At 39.9% G+C, this 16,862-nt stretch overlaps 2 protein-coding genes across 5 annotated transcripts in view; both read left to right on the forward strand.

The window, feature by feature from the left end:
• The first annotated feature begins 101 nt into the window (after positions 1-101).
• On the forward strand, positions 102-5,362 carry mettl18 (methyltransferase 18, RPL3 N3-histidine). 2 transcript variants are annotated; one of them, XM_020601557.1, is made up of 3 exons: positions 102-213; positions 307-539; positions 3,921-5,362. In XM_020601557.1, exons 2-3 carry the CDS (start codon positions 435-437, stop codon positions 4,887-4,889), a joined length of 1,074 nt encoding a protein of 357 aa, XP_020457213.1. In that variant the 5' UTR covers positions 102-213; positions 307-434; the 3' UTR covers positions 4,890-5,362. The 2 variants fall into 2 exon arrangements, with proteins under 2 accessions (XP_020457213.1, XP_020457214.1); XM_020601558.1 differs by having other exon boundaries at positions 142-512; positions 3,921-5,063.
• A 4,642-nt stretch (positions 5,363-10,004) lies between these two features.
• sufu (suppressor of fused homolog (Drosophila)) overlaps positions 10,005-16,862 on the forward strand; it is a 10,568-nt gene continuing 3,710 nt past the window's right edge. The window contains exons 1-10 of one of the 3 annotated variants that reach the window (XM_020601707.1): positions 10,034-10,096; positions 10,196-10,372; positions 10,687-10,821; positions 11,144-11,280; positions 13,044-13,186; positions 13,865-13,950; positions 14,438-14,510; positions 14,971-15,127; positions 15,291-15,393; positions 15,771-15,905. In XM_020601707.1, the coding sequence (XP_020457363.1) occupies positions 10,224-10,372; positions 10,687-10,821; positions 11,144-11,280; positions 13,044-13,186; positions 13,865-13,950; positions 14,438-14,510; positions 14,971-15,127; positions 15,291-15,393; positions 15,771-15,905 (1,118 nt within the window). In that variant the 5' untranslated portion in view covers positions 10,034-10,096; positions 10,196-10,223. Of the gene's footprint in view, positions 10,373-10,686; positions 10,822-11,143; positions 11,281-13,043; positions 13,187-13,864; positions 13,951-14,437; positions 14,511-14,970; positions 15,128-15,290; positions 15,394-15,770; positions 15,906-16,862 lie in introns of all 3 variants that reach the window. The other 2 variants (XM_020601705.1, XM_020601708.1) reach the window with 2 other exon arrangements.

Below are 16,862 nucleotides of genomic sequence, written 5' to 3' on the forward strand. Positions count from 1 at the left end.
GGGGGGGCACTTGGAGAAGCTGTTTTCAATATGAACACCTTACACAACCTGGATTATTGAAGTCAGATTGAGAAGTTACCGAGTTACCTGCACAAGGACTGATGAAAATCACCATATAACAACCAGTAGGGGGCAGAAATACGCCGTTGTAGCGTCAAAGTCTGTTTAACCAAAGAGCAAGAATTCACATTTCAGCATGGTTCTTTCAGCTATGTAGGTACCTGGCTCTCAAAGTGTAATATTGCCTAAACAAACTTGTAACGATTATTGACATTAAAGTAATGAACTGACATTCGGTGTCTGTAGGTCTCAGAATTGGGGGATAGTTTTTAAACCCAGCGACTCTGATAAACCTACGGAAGAAGAACGACGAAGTGCACGCGGACACCAACGTTCTAGCTTCATGGTAGCTGTAGGAGGTGCTGTCAGTCATCATGTCATTTTGTTTTAACTTTGACATTGCAGCACAAACAACAAAGCAGGACCGCGTCGATGGAAATACATTGCAAAAGGTAAAGGGAGACGATGCAGCTAAATCTGTGAGTAGTGTTAACCTACTGACGTTAATAATGCGCTGTAGGTTCATTTCACGGACAGCGGTCGTGATACCAAATAGTTGTTTCCTTAGATCCATTGTAGGCATCTGCAGTACAGATGAATTACTGAACGGGCTTACCAGGCACAGCCCCAGGGGGCCCCTAGAGCTCACCTGCAAAATGGCCAGAATGAGGCACAAAAGGCCCACAAAGGAATCCAAAAGCATCTTCAGATTCAAAATGTCTTCAAAGAGACACAGAAGATCTGCCAAGACATGTTGCAAAATGGCCACAAAGGGACAAAAAGATAAGCAGGAAGACCTCAAAGAGACTCAGGGAAAACCATAAAGAGAAGAGATGTAACATTACGACAAAGACACTCAGTTACTGTTACAATGATGCAAATGTCAAAGAGATAAACGACATGCTAAACAACTACCAGGAGATACAAAATGACTACAGAGAGTTGTCTCTTTCAGTCTGGGTGTCTTTGTTTCTGTGTGTGTGTCCATGTCCCTGGGCCCATTGCATCATAATTTGTCAGTGATTCTGTAGTTACAGTTAAAAGTGTGTGCATGCAGTGGCATGTATAACTTTATGAAGGCTTGAAGCATGAGGGGAAGAGCTGAACCCGTAAAGTATTAAAAGCTTAGAACTGCCTCTTATGTGAAATACTACAGTACTACAGAAATGACATTGTGCTTTGTAACATAACACATCTATTACAGCGGAAAAGATCCAAGGATAACATGTAAAATTCAGATATAATTAAAACAATGTATGAATGCAAAATAAAACTATAGGCTACATACAGTGCCTTACGAAAGTATTCGGCCCCCTTGAACTTTGCGACCTTTTGCCACATTTCAGGCTTCAAACATAAAGATATAAAACTGTAATTTTTTGTGAAGAATCAACAACAAGTGGGACACAATCATGAAGTGGAACGAAATTTATTGGATATTTCAAACTTTTTTAACAAATAAAAAACTGAAAAATTGGCCGTGCAAAATTATTCAGCCCCCTTAAGTTAATACTTTGTAGCGCCACCTTTTGCTGCGATTACAGCTGTAAGTCGCTTGGGGTATGTCTCTATCAGTTTTGCACATCGAGAGACTGAAATTTTTGCCCATGCCTCCTTGCAAAACAGCTCGAGCTCAGTGAGGTTGGATGGAGAGCGTTTGTGAACAGCAGCTTTCAGTTCTTTCCACAGATTCTCGAGTGGATTCAGGTCTGGACTTTGACTTGGCCATTCTAACACCTGGATATGTTTAGTTGTGAACCATTCCATTGTAGATTTTGCTTTATGTTTTGGATCATTGTCTTGTTGGAAGACAAAGCTCCGTCCCAGTCTCAGGTCTTTTGCAGACTCCATCAGGTTTCCTTCCAGAATGGTCCTGTATGTGGCTCCATCCATCTTCCCATCAATTTTAACCATCTTCCCTGTCCCTGCTGAAGAAAAGCAGGCCCAAACCACGATGCTGCCACCACCATGTTTGACAGTGGGGATGGTGTGTTCAGGGTGATGAGCTGTGTTGCTTTTACACCAAACATAACGTTTTGCATTGTTGCCAAAAAGTTCGATTTTGGTTTCATCTGACCAGAGCACCTTCTTCCACATGTTTGGTGTGTCTCCCAGGTGGCTTGTGGCAAACTTTAAACGACACTTTTTATGGATATCTTTAAGAAATGGCTTTCTTCTTGCCACTCTTCCATAAAGGCCAGATTTGTGCAGTATACGACTGATTGTTGTCCTATGGACAGAGTCTCCCACCTCAGCTGTAGATCTCTGCAGTTCATTCAGAGTGATCATGGGCCTCTTGGCTGCATCTCTGATCAGTTTTCTCCTTGTATGAGCTGAAAGTTTAGAGGGACGGTCAGGTCTTGGTAGATTTGCAGTGGTCTGATACTCCTTCCATTTCAATATTATTGCTTGCACAGTGCTCCTTGGGATGTTTACAGCTTGGGAAATCTTTTTGTATCCAAATCCGGCTTTAAACTTCTCCACAACAGTATCTCGGACCTGCCTGGTGTGTTCCTTGTTTTTCATGATGCTCTCTGTGCTTTAAACGGACCTCTGAGACTATCACAGTGCAGGTGCATTTATACGGAGATTTGATTACACACAGGTGGATTCTATTTATCATCATTAGTCATTTAGGTCAACATTGGATCATTCAGAGATCCTCACTGAACTTCTGGAGAGAGTTTGCTGCACTGAAAGTAAAGGGGCTGAATAATTTTTCACGCCCAATTTTTCAGTTTTTTATTTGTTAAAAACGTTTGAAATATCCAATAAATTTCGTTCCACTTCATGATTGTGTCCCACTTGTTGTTGATTCTTCACAAAAAATTACAGTTTTATATCTTTATGTTTGAAGCCTGAAATGTGGCAAAAGGTCGCAAAGTTCAAGGGGGCCGAATACTTTCGCAAGGCACTGTAAATAAGAGAACGTGTATGACACTAAACTGAAGATTCACTTACCGGTACCATACTTTATTGCCTTTATTTATATATAAATAAATTTGGAATCATGAGGTTATTAACTCAGTTTTAAATTAGATTACATAAAATAAAAAGGGACTGTCATGAAAAGAGTTCAGTTGATGGATGACTTGATAGAATTTCTGTAGTACAGGAAAATGTACTGTACAGGCCGGTGTGTATGTAAAAACACCCATGAAGAGGAAAAATCCTAAATCCATAACAACAGTGAGTAATTTATCATTTTAGATGTTTCATTTTTCCATGCTATGGTTTAAAATGAATTAAAACATGGAATAGAATTGATTCATACAACTACGAAGACGCAGTAGACGTCTTCCTGGAAAGGCCAAGTATTCAGAGTTGCCTCTTGAATGGAGCACAGAAGAAGACCGCGGTAGCACACCCCCTCACTAGTACACACACACACACTACCCATATCATACTGAGTAATTTCCACTGTAAGAGTGATTCCATCACAGCTGATCAACAATGAAAATACTTTTGTTAAGTGTGCATCCACTAAAGAGCGTAGGTTGATGGTTGAGAAGGTTTTTGCTCATGATCCTTGACGTCACAGTGTTACAGACCACAAGTTGTTATTGTTATGCCTGACCCCAAAGTATGCCAAAAAGCCATGTGACAAACTTGACCAGAAATGTTTTTAACCATTATGCTTTGGTGGGTGTGACTATATAAACAGATTAATCAACCATTCCACACATGACATTTGCAGTGTTTCAGTCACACACTGAATCACATGGCTGCTGTTGAACAGTCTCTTGTTTAAGTGAAGTTCCATATATTTGCTGATAAGGGCCATTGGAAATATGTGTATGTACAGTAGCAAAGAGAAAACATTTGTTCCCTACCCACTCATACTGCTATATTTTTTTCAGACAGAGGACAATACCAAACCAGCAGAGCCAGTAAAAGAGGCCAAAGAGCACCTTCCACCATCTGACCCGCAGTTCCTCCTCACGGATGCTGTCTTTGAAACAGTTACCATTGGGACTTTTCCTCCTCTCCACTTCCTTAATGAGACAGTTTTTGAGAAGACAGCCTCAGAGAGAGAGGACAGGGAAAAAATCTTTTCTCACACTGCAGAGCAGAGGTCTGACCTCATCTCTGGCGTGTACGAGGGTGGGCTGAAGGTGTGGGAGTGCACCTATGATCTTCTGGAGCTGATTGAGAAAAATGGAGAAACCTTTGGGGGGAAGACAGTTTTAGATTTGGGCTGTGGTGCGGGGCTGTTGGGGATACTGGCTCTGAAGAGAGGAGCCACACAGGTCCACTTCCAGGATTATAACAGTACAGTTATTGAACAGCTCACAGTGCCAAATGTAATACTGAACTGCCAAGATGATGATGAAATAGACAGTGAGGATAACAGAAAAGGGAGGAGCAAGAAAAAAATACAGGAGGAAGATGTTTGTGAAAAGAAGGTGAAAGAAAACATGGAGGTGGAGGGTAGCGGCCCACCTCCTAAGAAAAGAGCTATAGACCTGTCGCAGCACCCTTTATTAGCCAAGTGTCATTTTTTCTCTGGTGACTGGAGGACATTTCTTGCTTTGGTTCTAAAGAGAGATCCAACACCCAAGTATGATATTATATTCACCTCAGAGACTATTTACAACACTGCTTACTACCCTGCGCTACATGAGACGCTCTGCAAACTGCTGGCACCAAATGGACTTGTCTACCTCGCCACCAAATCCCACTACTTTGGTGTAGGTGGTGGGCTTCACCTGTTTGAGACCTTTGTGGAGCAGAAGGGTACTTTCTCTGTGGATCACCTGTGGGATAAGGAGGAAGGACTTCAGAGGCATGTAGTTGTCCTACGTTTTAAAACGACAAAGGACACTTAAACTGTCAGAGTCTCGCATGGTTACTAAAAGGGATGTGTGATTGCTACACAGTTTAATAGAAATAAAAAAAATATCAGGATTGTCTTTTAGTCTTCAGCATGAAGCTTGTATATAGTATGTTAAAGCAAAATTGTAATAAAAAGGAAAGTCTGTAATAGAAAAAATGCTGTCTTGTCTCCTATTTGCCCTTTGGGTTCCAGCACCTTCTTTCATTTCCTATATAGAAATTTGAATATGCCTGCCAGTAACTCAAGTCGAAAGGGCTTGTTACAGGTCTTTAGATGCATGGGGAGGAAAGAAAGGAAATGGGCTCAGTGACCTTTGTGAGTGATTTTCTCCAGTGGTCAAACAGCAGTATGAATGCCAGGATTGTTTCGGAAGTTCGGCGCAAAATGTCATTTGCAACTTATCCCACCAGGATGTAGTTTGAAAGTGGATGCACATCAATGATGAGACTCTATGGGGTCTCTGTACTTTTCAGTCAAGTAATGGCTCCTCTTGATGTGGTCAGTTTTTACCTTCAGTTAAATTCACCAAAAAATCTGGGTGTTGTGAAACAAAAAGGCATGACACATTATTATGAGTGTGTACATCCTGGAAATGTGATGTGTTCAAGTATGCATCCAAATACAAGAAGGGAACTATTTTGTAAAGTTTTCCAACCCTATGTGGAATCCCCTCTGTGTCCAGATGAAGAAAAGCTATTAAACTAATCTAGCAGGGTTTTTTCTGAGGAAGTACATGCCAAGTCCTGACCACCTTCTTGTATTTGAGGTGACTGGTTTTGTTTTTTAACATTGTTAGTGAACAATAAAACAGTTTGAATATCTCTTTCTGCTAGCTTGTTTAAAAACTGGTTTTACCCTGCTGACCCAGTCCTGTTATGTCCATCTGACTCCATCAGTATCACATGCCTGTCACATTTGACTATAACCACAGGGCAAACAAAGCTATTTTAGGACAGCTGTGTTATTGAATGCACCTCTGTCAGACGTCACCTGAACAAATGACCCCAGCTACACAAATATTCACCTGAATTGATCTCACCCTAAACATGCCCATGACGCAAGTAGTATACTCTGCCCCGCTGAAAAATAATATTTAGAAAAGATAAAACTCTTTTATAGGAAACATGGTGTCACCAGCTCAAACATGACTGTGCATTTCAACACCCACAGTGTGAAGACAGAATTTCCAATTACTTATTATGTAAATAAAGGTGACTGTAGTATTTTTTCACTATTACACACATACAAAACACTTAACACGGTTTCTGTTTGCATATGCCTGGCTAGTAAACTTCCAGTGTGTCTGCATCGTCATCACCTCTCTCATCTTGACAGCTGTTCATGGCCTGTGGGGGAATTCCTGGTTCCTCGAGTAGATACAGCCTTTCCCCTGCTTACTTTATGGGAACAAGGGGCAGGGCCAGTCAGATGGTTTTCCTCAGAAACTGATTCACTGTGAGGGGGCGTGCTCTTCACTCCCACTGTTTCCTTCTTACTGGGAAGTGACTGTCAAGCTTACCGTACAGAGGAAGTGTATGAAAAAACAGGCAGAAGAGGGAGGGAGGCTAACGGGTGATGTGAAAGGTGGTGGTATTTAAAGTTCTTTGCTCTGAATGTCAGCCAGTATGCTGTATTCTTCCTTGGGACTTGGAGGACATGGGAGAGCGAACAGAACTTGCAGGTGAACTGGGGAGGAATGGCTTTCTCTATGCTCATTTGGTTTGGAAAGACCTGGTGCCGATTCAACACTTGAAACATCTTTTTTGTTGAGACTGGACTGCTGAAGTGTGTTTAAAGCTTTACTCTGCGAGAGCACAGTCCTGGGAAGCCTTTATGAGGTGATGTTTTTCTGATATATCCATGAACTGGAAAGAAAACAGTCGGTGAATGACTGCAGTAAGGACATAGGCAGAAGATCTCAAACTGGTCAGCTTATTGGTTTGAAAAGTAAAACTGGACACATATTATATTCACTGTATGTACTGCTTGTTAGTTGTCAGATACGTCTATACAAAAGTAAAGCAAGTTGTGTTTTTAAAGAGAAAGAAAAGAGTTCTTAGAAGGAAATATCAACTTTCACATTTTCTGAGCACCAGCAGATTAAGAGTGTTAATACGGTCATACTTTGTTATCCAATCTGAGCTGTTTAATTTAGTGCAGATTAGGTTAATGCCTTAGCGGGAGAAGATTTTTTTTCTTTCTAGTAACAAGCCCGTAGAACTGGTTGTTTCCTAGTCTAACTATACCGGAAAGATAGGAGTTTCCTGAAAATGTTCAGGTGTGGCCTTCCTCAGAAAGTTCATTGTACCTTATTGCGTGTATCCTACAAAAACTTTCACTAATACTGAATAACGCACAGGAGTGAGATAACATTGAGGAATTACAGTGTCTCATTGTACTGTCACTGTCAGTATTGATCGGAGGCCTTCATTGTGGTGTTTTTTAGGTAAAGAAAAAGATTCTGTAATACAGTGGAAGACGGTTAATATGAAACTTTGAAGGGTTCAAACATACATTGGCCTATGATATGTCAGCAACCACAGTGTCCCAAAGTTCTTTTCTTGGGAGTGTACAGCTATAACTGATGAGTCATTTCATGCCGTGACCAGAGCACTATCACCATGAGCCGATTCAGTGCATCAGTCCAGTGGACAGACTTTCAGTTCAGTGGTTGTGAAGCAATTCCAGGAACACTGAGGTTGAGAAGAAGGTTGGATTCCTCAGATGAGCCTGAAACTCTCCATAGGCTGTGTCTAACCGCTGAACTGAATCCATTCAATCATAACTGGAGGTTTGGAGATTTGTTTTCCACTTTGGTATAATTCCACTTGCCTCTCAATCTGTAGCCAACTTATGAAAAAGTGTTTTAAATTATATATTTCACCATAAAAGAATGCAAAAAGCCAACAATTACTGTTTAAGAACAGCTTTTGCCAGTGCAATGGCTTCTTGCGCAATCTTCCAGTGAAAGAAGTGCGGTTTATTATCTCATCATCATCATGTTTTACTTGTGAAATAGGGACAGTCATGCATGACCTAACTGCAATGTGCTGCTCGATGTCCTGTGCATCATACATTGTCGTAAAGCCACTCCTTTTTTAAAATTCATTTATTTTATTGGTTGTATGTTGCTTTATTTTGGTTTTATTCTAACACTACATACGGAGTAGGCTGAGTTGAAAAGCGCATTAATAATCAAGCCTGAGTTGTGTCAAATCATTAAGCTATCAAAGGATCAAGAGGCTCCTGAGGACCAAATTTCAATAAGTGCTCTACTATGAGAACTGAATTCCATAGATGGTGGCTACTTCAGGTGTCATCTATGGGCTCAGTTCTTTTGGCATGGTACTAATTTATCAGTTTGTCAGACTTACTGCAAAGCACCAGAGAGCAAGAATCTTGGCCACAAGAAAGCATCAATACTTGTGTGATTTACATTGGTTCCAACATGTCTTGGGTTTACTACATATTGCCTCTGTTTTTATGTTTGTATATACTGTTATCTTTCATCAAGTGATATAAAATGCATTAATTTGAAACAGTATATCATATTGCTATGAGTAAAATAAGCACTTTTATAAATTCCTGATCAGTTTTTTTTTTTTTTCAAAATTGATGCAAAGCATGTTGTATTTTGTTAATAAAGTAATTCAAAGTGGATTATGTTTCACTGTGATTTATTAACTCATAAAATAAAAGAATGAGAGCATTCAAGGGTAATGGTTTTTCAGAAATACAAGAGCTGCCATACGTACCTGGGGACCTTTTTTCAGATCTTACCTCAGCTCTAGATTCTTAAAATCTTCAGCCATGGTGATGGCAGTTAGATTATCTTTAAACAATACAATTAGATATGACAGCCAACATTCTTTTCAACTGCATCTTCATGAGTATCTAACACATTTTCCAGCAACAATTATACTTAAGTGTAAAATACAAAGCAGTACAGGAACAGGAAGATTCAATCATGTAGCTGTAATACAATAAGCTGTAATACTATAAGTTAAAGCAATTCTTTTGAAGTACCCGTTGTGTCTCAAAGTCATTCTGGAGTATGCCTTGAACTGTATAGACAGGACCCTCCTGATACTCTCTGTTACCTCCATGAAAGGACTTTGTATACACCATTTCCAGTCTCCCTCAAGATAGTTTTTGTTTTGAAAGCCCTCTGTCCAAGGGGTGGACAGACATTAGGCTACAGGAACTGAAGATGCCACAGTTGCTGATCTTTCATTACTACACTATTACTGTAGCTCTACTCTTACATTCAGTATCATGATTAAGATGACAATGCAATTATTATCTCTTTTCTGGGAAGTAATGATAAAAAAAAATCGCTAAACTATCCTTCAGCTAAGCGTGTTGGTGTTTTCCCTTCTACTATATGTCTGATAATGCATAATTTTATTTTATGAAATAAATTATTCCCATTGAAAAAACTGGCAGTCCTTCCTTGTTAATCACTTAACTGGCAAACAATAAGGCCTCAGCCATGTGGCTCCACTTCAACCAAACACCTAACTTCAATCACACACATTTATACATCCGTTTTACTGATATAATACTGGCTACGTACTGCACATACTGTATATAACATAAGCAATATTATATACATATGCATAGGCTACATACAGTGACTACATAACATAATATACAGGCTAAAATAATTGTCTCACAATAGCCATTTTTATGTGTAATGTAATGAATACTTTCAGATACTTAATGCCCATTTTGCTGACAGTACTTCTGCACATAAAGGTACTTAAGTAAAAATTTGAAAGCAGAACTTAAGGATAATCACCTTTATCTGGCCAAGTGGGGTATTTTACATTTTTTTTACATGTACATTTTGCTACTTTTACCTAAGTAAAGAATCTGAATGCTTTTTTTTTTTTACCACTGGAAACCTCCGCTTTTCTTTGAAGGCCTAACTATCCTACTGGACATTCATCATTTTGCCCCTGAAAAAGTTGAAGTACCGACTCTGGAATCACATGGGCGCTATTTGATTGACAGTGTATCGGCCAATCATAACATTTATAAATCAACACAAACATGAACGTCTTTTTTCCATTGGATATTAGTAGCCAGCGATCAGTGACGTCAGGGCCTTCAGCCAACCAAGTTTTGGTGGAGAATGAGCAACAGGCTGGGTTTATGCCGAGTGTAGCATAACGAGTTGAGTTATACCTGTTTAATGTAGGTGTTATTATCAGTGCGAGGCCTTTAACTTTGTCTCTTTTTCTTGAATTTGGGTTAGGTAGTGGAAGATAATTTAATTCACGTTTTATTAAATAGAGTAACCACATTTGTTCGTTACCGTGGCATGGATGAGGTACGGCCTACCAGTGTTGCTCAAGCCCACGGGCTGGTTCCTCTGTTTCCTCCTGGACTCCAGGCTATCTACGGGGAATGCCGGCGACTTTACCCCGAGCAGGCCAACCCGCTTCAGGTCACAGCAATTGTAAAATATTGGTAGGTGACGTTATGCGGTTTCATTGTTGCTGTTCTGGCTCTGCCGTAGTTCCCGAGTTTGTGAAATAAGTTTGTTTTGATGGCTAAACGTTTAGCCAATAGTTAGCTTAGCTGTCAAGCTAACGTTTCACCCAGCTATATTCGCACACCACGTATGTTATGGAGAGTTTGTTAACCACAGTAGCTCAACTAAAACACCTCGATTTAAATGCATCTCAGTACTCGAATATAATGTAGGTTATTACCTCCCATGTTAACCAGCTGTTTGTATATACGTGTGCTGATGATGATTGCTCGTTTTTTGATTCTCACAGGTTAGGGGGACCAGACCCGTTAGACTACATCAGTATGTATAGGAATACGGGATGCCCAGCTCAGGACATCCAGGAGCATTGGCACTATGTCAGCTTTGGACTGAGTGACCTATATGGTGATAATAGGGTTCATGAGTGAGTACATTAATGTAACAACTAGACATGTAGATGTCCACGGTAGTTATTTTCAACACACCTTATAGCTGGGTTGAAGATGCAGAGTTTACATAATCTGTTTTGTTTTACACTGTAAAAAAAAAAAAAACTAAATTGATACATAACATTAAGGCTCTTTAGGTATGCTAAATATTCCCTTATGTGGGTAACCCAACTACTAACTAACACGACACTTAATGATCCTCTGCTGTACAGTGCACTGTTGATATTGACAAACATTTGAGATTTTTATAGCCTTCATTCATTGAAGAGAGAATAAAAGTACTGGTATGTGTGTCAGATTCACAGGTGCAGAAGGACCTAGTGGGTTTGGCTTTGAGCTCACCTTTAGACTTAAAAGAGAGGCAGGAGAGACAGCACCACCAACCTGGCCAGCTGAACTGATGCAAGGCCTGGCTCGTTATGTGTTCCAGTCAGGTAAGAGCACAGCATTTAGATGTTTTGCATCTTTGCAGTGGAGCAACAACCGCAGGTCGTGGCATGTGATTTTTCAGCAATAATTCTGAAGAATTAGGAGAATACATATATATAGGGAGAGAAAGAGAGAGAGAGTTCCAGTGATAACTAAGCTGTAAAGATTAATCATTTATAAAAGCACCAAACATTTGTTATCAAAGTGATAACTAGCTGTGTAAAAAGTTTCACACTTTTTAGTTTAATCTTTAGCTGTTAGTTAGATTGAAGAGACTTTTGATACATTAATTTGGGCTCTGGGTGTCCTTTTATCATTTTATGTTGTAAAAAGAAAACAACTCAATCACTAAAACAATAAAAAAAAAAACTAAGATGTAATGAAAAACATTGTTTGTGTGCACCCTTAAATTTCTCACCTGGAACTTTTTTGTCAGAATAATGATTTGTCTTGTTCAGTTAGTCTCAGTTTGTTCATTGACTAGTAAATGATTTATCTGGACAGGTTTTGGCAGAGCAAAGCACTGCAGTTGCCATGCCACCTTTTCCTGTCTTCTGTAAACATAAAGAACATGTTCTTTGTAAAAGTAGGTTATAACTTTGCTGATACACGTAAACGTGCAAGCATAGAAGAGTCTGCTGTGGGCGCAGTCTAACTATTAATATACATCATTTGTGTTTTCTTGGTGCTCTGGGTATGGACAGGAAGTCTAATGTCACCTTTCTTTCTCTTTACCATATTAATAGGACTGTTTTTGGGAATGGCAAACGAGACTGTTGTTTTAATGTGTGAATGTGTATTTTGTGTGTAAGAGAAATGGGTCTATACTATGCTGCTACATTCTTTAAATCCATCAGTCATGTACGTAATGTAAACAGCTGAGTGTGGTTAAGAAGCAAAAGGCCATTTAAAAGCCATGCAGAAAGAGAAGGCTATTCTCTCCAGACCCTCTCCTCACCACCCAACCCTTCTCTGTTCTCCAGCTGGGGTCAATTTGCGTGTGGGTGGGCTGGGCCCCCTGAACTAAATGAATGCTGGTTCCTGGCCATCTTCCCCATCCCTTTTCTTCTGTAACAAATCTGGACTGGGAGGGTGTTACCTCCCAGGCAGATAGATTCCTCAGTTGGAAATGTTTTTTTTTTCTTTTCTTTTCTTTTTTTTTTTATGTTTTTCTTGCCGCATTTGGCTTTCTCAATCATATTCTTGCCGGTCTGTGTCCCCTCTTTTCCTTTTACAGTAACTTTTCTTATACGAGCCTGCACTGTCAGATAATGAAAAGTACCAAATGCACTCAGCAGACTGATGCTGCGTTTCCACTGTGGGAACCGAATGAGCAGTACTTCACTTAACCATCACCAAGCATAGCCTCTTGGGTTGATGCGGATTGTCCTGCTTTGTTTTTCCACTGTATTTTCTCTCTGTTTAGAGGAGGAAGGGGCTGCACTTTTCTCACACACGCAGTCAGCTGTGTGTTTACACACTGTACTTGTAATGCTAATGCTTGAGGTGCGAAAAGGCAAACATTTAACCAATCATTGGTGACTGCTCTGCATGCACACACCCCCTACCTCCTGAGGGGTGCTAAAATTTAGCTCCCACACCTTACCTCCAAAGCGGGCCCAGTATACTGGAAACAAACGTAGAACCCATGATGAGTGTTACTCAAAAAAACCCCTTAACACCCATGACAGTGTGTGAATCCACCGCAACTTAAAACAGGATATTTTGTCATACTTGAAAAATTAATGTCTAGTTCTCTCTTCTACAGAAAACACATTTTGTAGTGGTGACCATGTATCATGGCACAGTCCACTAGACAACAGTGAATCTCGCATCCAGCATATGTTGCTTACGGAGGACCCACAGATGCAACCAATTCAAACTCCTTTTGGCACAGTTAGCTTTCTCCAGGTGAGTTCAAATATGGGATATTCACATAGTGGAAATCACTCTACATCAAGGGTTCCTTGATAGACTAGTGGTTAGGGTGCAGCGCTCCCACCACTGCGGTAAGGGTTGTGTCAGGAAGGGCATCTGGTGTAAAACAGTATGACGGTTTGCTGTGGTGACCCCTAACGGGACAAATGGACATTCATTCATATTCACTCTACATCAAGTACATTTGGGATCTTTTTGCCTACAAAATTAAAGCCGACAGCAGGAAACCATAATGGGGTGTAGATTTAGGATTTGGGGTAACCAGCATTAGAAAAGATGACAGTGACGGTAACCCTGAAATCTAATATTAGTACCGATAAGGCTGGACACAGTTACTTATTGTTAAATTTGATGCATTTTAGGGAAAACTCCATGATAAAATAATAAAGTTAACAAATAAAGGAAAAAACCTTTGTGTTATCCAGTTTTATTATGCAGTGAGATGAGTGATTTTTGGAGTCCAAGACTGTGTACAGTTTACACAGCCTCATTATACTAATGTGTCGTCTGCAGACATCAGAAAAATAGTTGACTTGACAATAAAATTGGCACAACTTTACTTTTTGTCATAAAATTAACAGTACTAAGAAGCACTCAGGAACTAACAAGAATGTAGACCGCACCCTCTCATTCTCTTCATGTCTACTGTAGATTGTGGGTGTATGTACAGAGGAGCTACAAGCAGCCCAACAGTGGAATGGTCAAGGCATCCTGGAGCTGATGCGTGGAGTGAGAGTGTAAGTAGAACTGTGTACTAGCATGTGGTTCAGATAGATTAAGGAGTCATGTTTTATGCTTAACTACCTAGGTTAGTTCTGTCTTTCATAGCTTAGGTTTGTTGTGTCAGTCTAAACAAATGTAGTGTGTGATGGGAAACGCATCATTTTAATTTGTGGTAATTTTAACATGGTTTGACACATGGCTCAAGTCTTTTTTTTTTTTTTTGCGTTTGTGCATGAAAATTGTGACTTCGCTGATGATTTTTCATTATAACCTTTTGATATAATATCTCCCTGATCTGCCTTTGTTGTATGGTATAAGCAAATTAAATATATGACTTAATTATTTAGTTACCTCTATGGTCAGTTATTGAACGGAGCTGAAAATTAAAATACACTGCAAGCAGCAGGTGGAGAATGAAGTTACTTGTTCATTTATTAACTTTGTGTGTTTATCTTGAAGTTAATGTTGACACTGACTGATGTTGATGACTGTCTTGCTCAGAGCTGGTGGCCCCTGGCTAATCACAGACATGAGGAGAGGAGAGACCATTTTTGACATTGATCCACACCTACAAGTAAGGCTGTTTTTTTTTTGTTTTTTTTTAGGTTCTGCACACTCAGCTAAGTGCACAAAATTGTATTTATATAACGCGGTACAATTCAGAAGCACCATAAACTGCATCTTTCTACATATGATGATGTAGAGTCGAGCAAATTTCATTGTACACAAGTTTAATGACAATAAAGACATCTTCCAAAATAACCATACAGTTGAATCAACATTTCTCTAAACAGTTTAAACTGAGCATTATAACCTTCATAAAGAGAAGATTCGTTGCAGGACTGTTGTATTAACCTGCATTAGTTTTAGCCAGGTGTACCTAATAAACTGTCACCTAAGTCTACAGAAATGCTCTCTGACAGTATTAAGCACCCTCTGTTGGCCCCTATACATTTCAGCAGGGTCTTCTCATTTCTGAAAATGTTTTATGTGAGTTGGGCTTAATGATTGCGTATGTTTCTTGCTCATCTAAGCAGGAGAGAGTGGATCAAGGTATCGAGACAGAGGGCTCTAACCTGAGTGGAGTCAGCGCCAAGTGTGTGTGGGATGATCTGAGTCGACCGCCAGAGGACGAGGAGGACAGCCGATCCATCTGCATAGGATCACAGCCACGCAGACTCTCAGACAAAGGTGTGCCAAGCAGGTCCCAAAGCAGCAGAAAGAGTAGCTCGTCTAATTAAAGACTAAGCAGATCCAAGAATGCATAACCAATCTGTATGCAGGAGTACTGGTTTCATGCTGCCAGGAGTGTGCGATGTGGTAATTCCATGCTGGATTTTTTTTCTTTTTGCAGACACAGAGCAGATCAGGGAGACCCTGAGAAAAGGACTGGAGTTTAACAGCAAGGCAGCACTACCACCCATCAACAGCCAGAGGCAGAGCCATGAGAAACCTCAGTTAGTGTTCCTCCCACACACGTACTAATGTGGGTTCAGCTCAGCACAAGGGTTGGACTAGGATAACTCCATCCACTGTGTGTGCAGTGACTCACAGCACAACTGAACTGTTATCACTATTGTTTCTTAGCTATAAGCATACTATGGTGGTTTGTGACTATTCTGTTGCTATTTTTCTGCAGAACTTGTTGCTCCCCCTCAGAGTCAACAGCTCTATAAGAGGAATTGTGAAACTGTTGCCTGTACATTCCTATTTTGCTTCACACTAGCTGTTTTTCACTGCCAGCCGTCCTCTCATTGCAGATTGTACGATTTCAGACTTCCTCACTCACATTTACTTTCCACTCTTTCGCTTTTCTTCTTTGTCTGGTTCTCAGGAGTCGGAAGGACAGTTTGGAGAGTGAAAGTTCAGCAGCCATTGTCCCTCATGAGTTGATCCGAACACGTCAGCTGGAGAGCGTCCATCTGAAATTCAATCAAGAGTCAGGCACGCTACTGCCCCTCTGCCTACGGTAGTACATACCATTCTCTCCTACACCCACACCCAATATTTACCCTTTTCTAATGTCCATGGACAGACAGATAAAAAAAAATAGCCCAGACATTTGTGTTTGAGGTTTTAATGCTTTTTAATAAAACACCAAATCAAAAAATACAGATGACACAAGTTTCACAGATGTTCACAAACAAATCAAACTCTGATTATGCTTGTTTATGGTTTTATACTACTTTAAACTGTCAAGAGAGTAAGCAAGGTAGTTATTAAAATGTCCAGTGCTATTTTGACTAAGGCAAATATTTGTAATGAACATAAATGTAACTGTGACCTAAATAAAGTGATTGTCATGCATTTATTGCTGGTCACTTGTAACTTAAGGACAAGGACTCTGGTCCCCTGTAGTAGGCTGTGTTTGTGTAAATAGGCTTGCTGTTGCTCTATTCTGACCCTTGACTCTGAGAGAAGTCAGTCAAGGTTATTCCTGTATATTAATACTGTAACTGAATCACCAGAGTCAACACAGCTCATGTACAATGTACCCAACGAGAAGCGTGTCAAACAACATGAGGAAGCTTTAGAAAACAAAGCTCACTGAATTACAGCTGGGACTTTAAACTTACATTTATTTAAGTGTCAGATATATGGAAAATATTGAAGAGTAAAAAATTGTGCTATGAAAACAAAAATAACATGCATACAAATCCAATTATAGACCGGTTTCTCTGTTGTCACAGTTTTCAAAAATCTTGGAAAAACTTTTTAATAACAGATTAGACACATTTATTAACAAACATAAAATCCTCTCTGATTGCCAATATGGTTTTAGGTCGAACCGATCGACATCTCTGGCCATTACTGACCTAATGGAGGACATAACAAGTGCTATGGATGAGAGGAAATACACGATGGGAATATTTATTGACCTAAAAAAAGCATTTGACACAATCAATCATGAGTTATTAATGGATAA

This window comes from Monopterus albus, unplaced genomic scaffold (genome assembly GCF_001952655.1).
Source record: "Monopterus albus unplaced genomic scaffold, M_albus_1.0 scaffold52.1, whole genome shotgun sequence".
Taxonomy (NCBI): Eukaryota; Metazoa; Chordata; class Actinopteri; order Synbranchiformes; family Synbranchidae; genus Monopterus; species Monopterus albus.

Excerpts from the sequence above, each read along its gene's own strand:
- mettl18 (XM_020601557.1), top strand. The coding sequence starts at position 435 with ATGTCATTTTGTTTTAACTTTGACATTGCAGCACAAACAACAAAGCAG. Across the intron at positions 540-3,920 it reads GAGACGATGCAGCTAAATCT|ACAGAGGACAATACCAAACC; the intron begins GTGAGTAGTGTT and ends TATTTTTTTCAG.